Below are 11,281 nucleotides of genomic sequence, written 5' to 3' on the forward strand. Positions count from 1 at the left end.
GCTTCAGAGCTATGTTTCACTGACTGGTCCCTTCTCTGGGTCCTACATTGGCCGCTCCCAGAAAGCCTTCCAAAGTGAGGCATTGGAATCCTTATGGGGTGGGAAATGCTGATCACCGGAGCTCACATACTGCCCTTGGGAGAGTAGCCTAGTGGCTCACAGACAGCAGGACCTGGGGAAGGCAGTCAGCCTTCCAGGGCCTTTCCTCACTTGTCAGTGGATTGCTGAGTTCATGGATGAGCTCGTAAGGCCCTGGTGCTGAGCTTGGTGCCTGGCAGCCCCGAGTTACTCCAGGTGGGAGCTTCACCAGTAATTAAAACCTTATCTATTTGTAGAGTGCTCCCTCACCTCCCTCCTACCCCATGGCCCATTTTGTCTTAATACAAAAGAGATCTTGCTTTCTAAGAGGAAACAAACTATCTAGTGCCTCCTTTCATGTTCTGCAGATATTTGTGGTTGTGAATGCTTCATCCTTCTAAGATTCTCTTCTTGAGCTGGGTGCTGTAACTTTCCACTCTCCTCATTATGCCCTATACTTGAGCTTGTTTTCTCTGTCTCCTTCTTCACTGAACAGCAGTTCTTCTCAGTGTCTGTGCTACCCCAGGCACTGTCTACTTCACAGTCTACGCTCCTTCGAAGTCCACCTGGCCCCAGGTGAAATGGTTTCCAAGGCCCTGTTCCACCCCTCGGTGCTTTCCCTCTGCCAGGGCTGCAGCTGCCACCACCAGCCCACCTCTCAGCAGTGTTCCCATGCTTTCTGGTCCCTTCTGACTGGTCCTTGGTTCAGGAGTGCTCAACCTTTTCTAGGTCATGCGCCTTTAAATCCTGAGCCAGTTCCTTGAAAAGTGTGTGTTAGGTCCTGGCCAGTTGCTAAGTGGTTAGAGCGTCGACCTGCGGACCAGAGAGTCCTGGGTTCAGTTCCGTGAAGGGCATGTACCTCGGCTTCAGTTCGTCCCTGGCCCCAGTTCAGGTCTTAAGGGAGTCAACCAATCAATGTGTCTCATGTCTACGTTTCTCTCTCTCTCTCTCCCTCCTTCCCACTCTGTCTGAAGATAAATGTAAAAATATCCTTAGGTGAGGAAAAAAAAAAGAAGAGTGCTTGTTAGGCCAACCTGCAGTTTTTTTCTTTTTCTTTTTTTTAAAACTTATTATTGTTGAAAGTATTACAGATGTCCTCCCATTTATCCCCCCACTGACCCCCTGCTCCTGCCCCCTGCTGCCTTCCCCACACTATTGCCTGTTGCATATGTGCATAACATATTGCGTAACATATTGGTTATGCATATGTGCATATAAGTTCTTCGGTTAATCTCTTCCTGTCCTCCCTCCCTCTGAGGTGCATCAGTCTAACAAGTAATTTGTACTTCTTTTTTGTTTTGTTTTGTTTTTATCCTCACCCGAGGACATTTTTCCATTTTTTTGTTCAGATAGAGTAGGAGGGAGAGAGAGGAAGAGAGAGAAAGAGAGAAACATCGACGTGAAAGGGACACATCAAGTGGCCGCCTCCTGCACAACCCAACCAGGGCCAAGGACAAACTGCAACCGAGGTACGTGCCCTTAGCGGGAACCGAACCCCGGTGTCTCTGGACCACAGGTCGACGCTCTAACCACTGAGCCAAACTGGCCAGGGCCCAATTTATACTTCTTAATCCCTTCATCTTTTTCTGCCCATCTTTCCAAACCCCCCGCCCCCTTTGGCAGTAACAAAATAGTAGATACATTGCTCAAATTTAATGAAGATTATTGAAATGTTTTTTATGCCTCTGTATCAGAGTCTCCACCCTGCAGTCCCACACAGTGGTAGTTGATTTGTGGGTTCTTGGAAACTCTTCTGTAGACTTTCCAGGGTGTAAGCACCAGTTCAGAGGCCTGTGCCCTGAATAATCTGAATAAAAAGTCAGAGCTGATATTGGAAGGGAGGGAGAGCTGTTAAGGGTACTTGGAGGGGAAAAGCCCCTACGGTCTCCCAGGTTTATGGTGTAAGTTGCTGATCTACAACGTATGGGAACACGACAGCTAAATAGGGAGGGCAGCTTTTCAAAATAAAAGAGCAAAAGGTTCAAATCAGAATTAAGCATTAAGACAAGAAATTGAAGTTAAAACTCAGGATTGAAAGTACAAAGTAAGGGTGAAAGAATAAAATAAGGGTAGATAGGATTGAAGTTTAGATGAAAGAAAATGAAAAGAGTTAAAATAGAAAGATGATAAACAGCATTAAGGGATTAAATAGATGGTAAAAAGGAAGGTAATATTTTAAGTCATTGTTTTTAAAATAAAGATAATAAGTGAGATAAAGTAAAGTATTTTAAATATTATGAAATGAAATGAACATGCTAGGTGGGTCATCAAAGGCACAACTGGCAGGACCTCTACGCTTTATTCTTGAATCCTCAGCAGAGCATGTGGCCAAAGAGCCAAGCCCAGCAGGCCCCAGGCCATAGCCTCCACGTGACAGCCTGCGGGCAGTGCCAGGACAGCTTCAAGTCCCAGACAGGCCCCGGCTTCCTGTTGATGGAATGCAGGTTCCCATGCCTTGCTTTGGAAGATGGGATTCTATCAGCTGAAACAGACCCCTGCGGAGAAGTTCAGAATTAGGCTGAAAGGTGCCTTTTAATTAGAAGTGCTTTTTTTTTTTTTTTGTGCCCCATTTTATCTTTGTTTTCCCTTGTTCTAAAGTAATAAGCTCTTTTTTTTTTCTTTTCCTTTATTGATTTTAGAGAGAAAGGAAGGGAGAGGGATAGAGAGATAGAAACATTGATGAGAGAAAACATCGATTGGCTGCCTCCTGCATGCCCCCCACTGGGGATCGGGCCCACACCCTGGGCACGTGACGTGCCCTGACCGGGTATCTAACCAGTGACCTCTTGGTGCGTGGGTCGATGCTCAACCATTGAGCCGCACCAGCCAAGCCAAAGTAAAATGCTCCTAATAGAAAAATTTTAAAATACAGAGACAGAAAAATCACCCATACTTTCACATAATCCAGAGTCAACTATAAATTGCATTTTGGTAATTTCCCTTTTGGTTCTTGTATACAATTTTTTTTTGTAGTCATACTCTAAATATAATTTATATTCTGTTTTTTGTTTTGTTTTTTAATCTTGGCCTTTTCCTCCTTGTTAAAATTTTTCATGACTTTTTTTTTTTTTTTTTTTTTTGGTACGTGCCCCTAGCTGGAACTGAACCTGGGACTCTGGTCCACAGGCCGACGCTCCAACCGCTGAGCCAAACCAGCCAGGGCTTTCATGACTTTTTGATGGCTAAATGGTTTTCCACATTTTGGAATTTAATCAGTCTCACTGATATTGGACATCTGGAATATTTATGACTTTGCTGTTATAAATAGCAATGCAATATTCCTTCTGTGGACAAATCTGTCTGAAGTTCTGATTATATCTTTATTAGTATATACAGTGCTCAAAAAGTTTTTATTATATAGCTTTTGAGGGTAACTATTCCACTGTATCCTGACCAGCATGTGAATGTTATGGTTTAAAAGTCATCTTAAGTCCTGGGTGATGATTTTGCTCAGTGGTTGGAGCATTGGCCCACAGACCAAAGAGTGGCGGGTTTGATTACAGTCAAGGGGCACATACCTCAGTTCGGTCCCTGGCCCTGGTCGGGGTCATGCGGGAGGCCACCAATCAATATTTCTCTCTCTCTCTCTCTCCTTCCCACTCTGTCTGAAAATAAATGGAAAAATATCCTCGGGTGAGGATTTTAAAAAACTAGTTTTTTGGGGTTTTTTTTGCATTGCTTGATTAATGATTAGAATGAACTGTTTTTCATTGGATTGGTTGTTTTGTTAGACATTTGTTTATGGACTTTGCTCGCTTATCTATTTAAGTCTTAGGGCTCCTATTACAGGCATTCTTTATGGATTAAGGATAATAACCTTTATCATGGTAGTATTTTTTTTTAATATGTTTTTTATTGGTTTTTTAGAGAGAGGGGAGGGAAGAGAGAGATAGAAATACCAGTCTGGGAGAGAGACATTGATCAGCTGCCTCCTGCACACTCCCCACTGGGGATCGAGCCTGCAACCCAGACATGTGCCCTGACCGGAAATTGAACCAGGACCTCTCAGTCCGTGGGACGACGGCTCAGTCCACTGAGCCATGCTGGCCAGGCCATGGTAGTTTTGAGTTTTTTTTAATGACTTTTTTATGTAACATTTTAATTTCTATATTTTCCCCCATTCTTTTTCAGCTAGAAAAATTCCATGCACTTAAGATAAAATGTGGAAATTAATTAATTTCTAGTGTGACCAGCTTGCCAGTGCAGTAGCTATACATTTTGCAACATTGGTTAAGCATTAGTTTTCTTTTATTATTAAAGAATAGTATGTGATGTAAGCACAGAACACGAGTACTCTGGGACCCTAAAAAGTGAAATACAGAAGAGTGACCCAGGCAAGCTCACTGGTTAGTTGTCTTATTATCCACTCAGATTCATTGTGGCTTAGGGTTTGAATCTGTTTTTACTTTCTCCAGGGTAGAATGTATGCAACTTTACAATTTTGTTCATGTTACGCTGTAAGACTGAGTGGTTTCTGTTTACAGATGAAGTGTTTAGGGGACACGAGCCAGGGCAAGCAGCAAGCAGGTCTGTGTCGGCCGCGGATGTGGTTTTATATGGAGTCAACCTAATTCTGCCCTTGATGTCACAAGATCTTTTGAAGGTAATTGAAGAAAGTGAATGTGAACATTAAAATGTGTATGCTTGAAGTTGCAAGATACTTTAGACCAGAATATGCCTCTGATTTAGTTAAGGAACATGAATGTTTGCTTGTCTGTTAAATATATGTGAAAATCAAATATTTTTATTACTTGTTAGTGCCCTTCACACTCATGTCTACAGCTCAGAACACAGGCCTCTCTGCTCTTGCCCCAGAGTTCTGCATTCAAAATAGGTTACTTACAGAAAAGTGCATCTTTGAGGAACTGCATTCTGATGCTACCGGTTTTGATTCCCTCATTGTTTATCAATAAGCAACTAAAATTAAGTTAGATGTTTATGCATTCCTCTGGTACCTGTGGAGCATTATTTTCAGGTTGAGGGATTGAACAGTGGAAGGAATTGACAAGTCACTCCATGTAGAAATGGGATGGTAAGAAACCAAGACTCATACAGTTTTTAATTTTGTACCTTCTGACTGTGTTGTGTCTTGGTTTCACCACTCAGTGTTGGGTGTATTAGTGATGAGGCTGAGGACAAGGGCATGGGTGGAGGGGAAGAGGGAGGTGTGTTCGCCTGCGCCCATGGGCACAGACAGTAGGGTGGGCTGAGTGTCACAGTAAGAAGGCTGTGGATTGCCAGCGCAGTGCTTCTCTCCTGACAGACACCTGTAGGAAAGGATTCCAGTGCCCCGGAGCCAGATATTTGTGTGCAAGTGCTAGGGTGGGGATGCTCAGTCAACTCTATACGGTGATTGCTTTTAGGGTTTTTTTTAATCAAACAAAGCAGTACACGTTCAGATGTGTATTCTCTTAAGTGAGGTTTAAACTGTTGATTACCTACTCTACCAGGCAATAAATTTTGGGAGTGTGAAGGCTGTTCTACAAATAATCTTAACCATTGGTATTACCTTCTTGTGTTTTTCCAATGTGCTTGAATGCAAATATACACATTTGCATAGGGTTTTATTCACAGGTCATTTAATTATTTGAAATTTGTCTACTTTGTTTACATTTTAAGGTAAACACAGTATCCAAAATGGGTTATAGCTTTTATTAACTATTTAGAAAATAATTGTTTCTGCTATGTGTTACCATCATATCAGTTACTAAAATATTTCTTCTATTGTAACTTATTTTTACATTTAATTAAGTCTTATGTTTTCTATATCTTATATGTGTTCTATTTATTTATTTATTTTATCCTCACCCGAGGACATTTTTGCATTTATCTTCAGATAGAGCAGGAGGGAGAGAGGGAGGAAGAGAGAGAAAGAAACATTGATGTGGGAGAGACACCCACACGACTGGGGCAGGGACAAACTGCAACTGAGGTGCATGCCCTTAGCGGGAACCAAACCTGGAACTCTTTGGTTTGGTGGCTGATGCTCTAACCACTGAGCCCAACCTGCCAGGGCTGTGTTCTTAAAAAATCATTAGGCCCTGGCCGGATGGCTCAGTTAATTAGAGTGTTGCCTCAATATGCCAAGGTTGTGGTTTCAATCCCGGGTCAGAGCACATAAAAGAATCAACCAGTGAATGTATCAGTAGGTGGAACAGCAGATAGATGTCTCTCTCTCTCTCTGTCTCTGTCTTTTTGTATATGTCTCTTTCTTTCTTGAAAATCAATTTAAAAAAATCATTATACTTAGCCCAGCTGGTGTGGCTCAGTGGTTGAGCGTCGACCCATGCACCAAGAGGTCGCCGGTTTGATTCCCAGTCAGGACACATGCCCAGGGTGTGGGCCCAATCCCCAGTGGGGGGAATGCAGGAGGTGGCAAGTCGATGCTCTCTGTCATTGATGTTTCTATCTCTTTCTCCTTCTCCCTTCCTCTCTCTAAAAATCAATAAAGAAAAAAAAATTTTTTTAAATCATTATACTTAGAAGCTTGCCTGTTATTATGTTATTTTTTTGTATTAATGAAAATAAAATTAGATAGCCATCTAAATATTTACTTTTTCTTTTTCAGTTTCCAACCCTTTGTAATCAATACTACAAATTAATCACGTTTATCTGTGAGATTTTTCCTGAAAAAATACCACAGCTTCCTGAAGACCTTTTTAAAAGTCTGATGTGCTCTCTAGAACTGGGAATGACTTCGTATCCTTTAAATGAGCATCGTTATCCCTTGTTACATGGGAAACAATCTTACCTGATGAAAATTTTTCAAAATTTGTATTTTTCTTTTATATTTCAGTTTTCTTTCTTTAAAAAGCTACCATCTCTATAACTGCCCTAATTCTGTGTGTGTTTGTTTTTGTTGTTGTTAGTTTGTCTTATTTTCTTCTTCTTTGACAGATCCCAGATTTGCTCCCCAAATCACTCTTGTATTAAGTTGCCCCGATTGGTGATGCCACACACTGCTGCTGAGTGTCTGACCTCAGCGACCCGATGGTGGCGGCACAGGGTGATGCACACACTGCTGCTGAGTATCTGATCTCAGTGACCCGATGGTGGTGGCACAGGGCCTTTATCAGTATGCCTCACAGTCAGGGACACTCTGCAAGTCTCTAGCCCTGGATCCCAAACACTTGTGGTCTCTCAAAACCTCAGCAGTCTGTTCTCACTTAGCTTAGTAAAGATGTGTTGCACATGGATATACTCTCTTTCCTGCAGTCGTTTCTAGAAATACCTTCCATGTGATAATAGCTGCCATTTTTTGTCTTTAATACGTCAAGTGTGTCCACTTGCATTTGCTCTTTGACCTTCATGATCAGAATGAGCTCAGAGGTTTGCCAGCTGTGCCTGGAGGCCCTGACACCACTGGCCGAGCAGTGTGCCAAAGCTCAGGACACAGACTCACCGCTGTTTGTGGCCACACGGCACTTTCTGAAGGTAAGGTCTGGGTGCCAGATCGTGAGGTCACCTGCTTTGATAAGGACCGTTTGTGCACATAAATCTTTCAAATCAGGAAATGCTTACCTTCTTTAATAGTAACGTTTTATTCACTGTGTTTTCTGGAGATTCACTTTCTGGACGTGTAACTCTCCGCTTCTATTTTGTGTTCTTGAAAATTTATGTAAATATAATGGGGAATTGGATAGTTTAATTACTATACCACAGCAAGTAATCACATTTGTATTTTATCGTTAGACTTTTAAAACACCATTTCTTTAATTTTCAGATTTATGTAATGAATAAGGACAGAGAGGGGCTGGAGGGCTGAGATTCCATGCGGTGTGTCTTTATCCAGCCGTTTCCTTGTGCCCTTTCAGCTGGTGTTTGACATGCTGGTTCTGCAGAAGCACAGCGCAGAGATGACTACAGCAGCGGGCGAGGCCTTCTACACACTGGTGTGCCTGCACCAGGTACGGTCACAGCCCCTCGGGCCGGTCCTCGAGGAGATGGTTCGCCCACCGTGGGTGCTCCCCCTCCAGGTCTTCGGGCTCTCTGACTCAGGATTGCAGTTCTGTTGAAGTGAGGTCCTGTTTCTTCACCTCCTTATTAGCTTTGACTTTTTTTGTTTATTGGACAAGCTTTTTCTCAGTTAATAAGCATTTATTTTCCCTTCTGCACTGCTATGAACCATCCTTTGCCCTAAAGCTTGTCCTTAAACAACTGCAAGGAACCAGGAATCAGATGTGAGAGGATAATGGAGACATGTTCTGTTCTTGAGGAACTCACTTTTGTAAGGAAAACAAGATGAGTGAGACTGGGGACCCAGAAGAGCCTGCCTTCAGAGAACATGGGAAACAGCAGTGTCCGTTTCATACTGCAGCATGGAAACCGTGTTTTCCCTTCCCCCTCCTTCCTCCCTCCTTTTTTGAGTCTTTAAAGACTGAAGCACTCACTGGGGTTAATGTAACAGAAAAAAGGCTGTGCTGGCTGACCCGTCCCCCTTGTCCTGTTGTAAGTGCCCATCAAGTGTATGAGAAGCATCAGTTTCCCAAAACGTTACTCCCCACCCCACCTAGCCCACCCCTGCACATGTCCCAGCATGACTAAGTGATCAACTAGAGGAATGAAGATGTCTTTTCTAAGTGTAGAGGCTGCCCTGGCTGGCCTTGCGCAGCTGGTCGGGCATTGTACAGTATACTGAAGGTTCCTGGTTTGATCCCTGGTAGGGGGCGTGTAGGAGACAGCCAATCGATGTCTCTCTCTCTCTCTCCCCTCCCCTTCTCCCCACTCTCCTCCTCCCTTCCATTCTCTCTCAAGTCAGTGATGGTTTGTTTTTTAAAGTGTAGAGGCCATAGCATTTGCTGTGACTGGCACTCAAGGTTTCATTCATTTTCTTTTTTAGAAAGATAGGATTTTAAGGTGGTCACCATACTCCTTGAAGACCCCCTCAGGCAGGCTTCCCTTAATGTTTGTGCCCAAAGGTGCAGGTACTGTGAGTTCACTTCCTGAGACAGGCCCGTCGCAGTCAGGGGCCTGTCTTTGTCCTTTGACTTCCTGTTCTTACTTGGAAGATGGGCTTCTTGGCCCTAAATACAATCCGTTACATTCTGGTTGCCTTTTTAAACACATGTTCATACATTGTAGAGTAGCGAGCAGGAGCTTGGAGTTGGTGAGGGTGACACCCTGCTGGTCGGCCCAGAGGCCTGGCCATTTCACGTTAGCAGGGATGTGGTTCGAGTTATTCTTGCTCTCTTGTGAACAGGCCTGTCCCTTGGAGGGGCAGCCACTCAGGGCGGGTGCTGCACCCTTACTCTTCTTTTCCAGATGTAACTAATAGGTGGTTTTACCATTTTGGTTATCATGATATCCCAAGAAGCTAATGAAGAACAGTGGCAGACCAGCTTTTCAAGAGAGCCTGTCGCCCTGGCTGGGTGGCTTAGTTTGTTGGAGCATCATCCCATACTCTGAAAAGGTTGCAGGTTCAATTCCCGGTCAGGGCACATGCCTAGGTTGTGGTTTGATCTCTGATTGGGGTATGTATGGGAGGCAGCCGATTGATGTTTCTCTCTCACATTGGTATTTCTCTCTTTCTCTTTCTTCCTTCCTCTCTAAAAACATATCCTCAGGTGAGGATTAAAAAAAAAGAGAAAGAGAGCGCTTATCTAGGAAAGCTGCCCTGGCTTCATTTTCTCTGATGACATACCCCCTCCTCTGTGTAAGGCTTTATTGTGGAGGCTACTACAAATAGAAAAACTACACACACGTCATGCCCCTGTATTTGTTAAGCTCCTGCTGCCTTTGCTCCTAGAGCCGCTGGACACAGTGCTGGTTTGAGCTGCATGTGCATAGTCACTCAGCTATTCCACTTCCACTTGCGAAAGGACCACAAACCCTCCTCCAGCTTGGCCACCTCTCCCCTGCATTTGTGTGACCTGTCCGCAGAACTGTCTGGACATGGTATCTGTCTGTAGACCCCTATGGGAAAATGTTGAAAGGTTGCAGACTTAGATTATGTATAAAATGCAAACGAACATAAATAATGTGCTTTGAAAACACAGAAGAGGCAACAAAATTGGTAATTGCGTGGCTTCTTGGTCAAAGGCAGTATGATGTTAGATGTATTAGATAATCTCACTGTATGTAAGAGTTTCCACCTACAAAACAGGAATATAAGCAGTACCTTCCTCGTAGAGTTGTTATAACAAATGAGTTATCAGTGGAAAAGGTCGGGATAGAACCTAGAATATGTGCTAATTGTGTAGAGCTGCAGACCCTGCCTCTTGGAATCCCACTGTCCAGTGACTGGTGGGACTGACTTGTGTGGAGGTTGAGAAAGATGTGTTCTTACATACACCTTATCTCTTCAACAGGCCGAGTACTCTGAATTGGTGGAAACGCTACTGTCAAGTCAACAAGACCCAGTCATTTACCAGAGGTTAGCAGACGCCTTCAACAAGCTCACTGCAAGCAGTACCCCTCCTACGCTGGATCGCAAGCAGAAGATGGCCTTTCTAAAGAGTTTGGAAGAATTTATGGCAAATGTCGGTGGTCTTCTTTGTGTAAAATAAAGAACAAAACTCTATGCTTAATTTAGATCTTTTTGCAAAGTGCACTGAATTGCTAAAAGTTGACTTGAGTCTTGTCTTGTCCTTCAGTTCCTTGGCCTTTGGGGTTTTGGAGAGCTTGGCAGTGTGACATGTAACGAACGCAGTGAGGTGGAGCTCAGCCCAGATCAGCGTCTGCTGTTAGGTGTTCGCTCAGTCGGTCATAAGTGTTCTGTAGATTTTGAATGGTGATTTAACATTTTCAAAATGAAATTCCATATATGTGCAAACTGATAAGGGCACCATGAAATCATGTTCAGTGCCTTTTCCTTCTTTGTCAAACATTAGGTGGCTAGCCAAAGTTTAGGATTTTCATTATGAAATATTAGGTAGATGTGGTCCATGATGTTTCTCAAACGTCTGGCAACCAGCTGCAGTGCTGAGGAGCTAGGCCGTCCGGGAGGCCCTCAGAGTCAGAATTTCTGTTTGTGGGCTCTCGGTTTCTTCATTTTAATAAATTCTTCCCCTCTGCCACCCTGAGAGTTTCGAATCATGCAAGAGAGGCTGCACACTCTGAAGAGTTCTGTGCTGTGGCACTTCTCTCCCTGTGGCTCAGTTCGAGCTTGCAGAAGGCACCGGGCTCACCGGCCGGGTCACGGCTGGGGGCAGGTTTTGTGGGACACCAATCTCTGGTCAGTCTCTGATGCCTGAACTTGAGGAGG

At 43.7% G+C, this 11,281-nt stretch overlaps 1 protein-coding gene across 12 annotated transcripts in view; it reads left to right on the forward strand.

The window, feature by feature from the left end:
* XPO4 (exportin 4) overlaps positions 1–10,632 on the forward strand; it is a 121,428-nt gene extending 110,796 nt beyond the window's left edge. For 9 of the 12 annotated variants that reach the window (XM_036251071.1, XM_036251074.1, XM_036251075.1 and 6 more), the window contains 5 exons: positions 4,563–4,681; positions 6,647–6,777; positions 7,395–7,512; positions 7,893–7,985; positions 10,386–10,598. In XM_036251071.1, coding sequence (XP_036106964.1) covers positions 4,563–4,681; positions 6,647–6,777; positions 7,395–7,512; positions 7,893–7,985; positions 10,386–10,583 — 659 coding nt within the window. In that variant the 3' untranslated portion in view covers positions 10,584–10,598. Of the gene's footprint in view, positions 1–2,394; positions 2,499–4,562; positions 4,682–6,646; positions 6,778–7,394; positions 7,513–7,892; positions 7,986–10,385 lie in introns of those variants that run through there. The other 3 variants (XM_036251073.1, XM_036251084.1, XM_036251082.1) reach the window with 3 other exon arrangements.
* The last annotated feature ends 649 nt before the right edge of the window (positions 10,633–11,281 follow it).

Source organism: Molossus molossus, unplaced genomic scaffold (assembly GCF_014108415.1).
Source record: "Molossus molossus isolate mMolMol1 unplaced genomic scaffold, mMolMol1.p scaffold_m16_p_10, whole genome shotgun sequence".
NCBI lineage: Eukaryota > Metazoa > Chordata > Mammalia > Chiroptera > Molossidae > Molossus > Molossus molossus.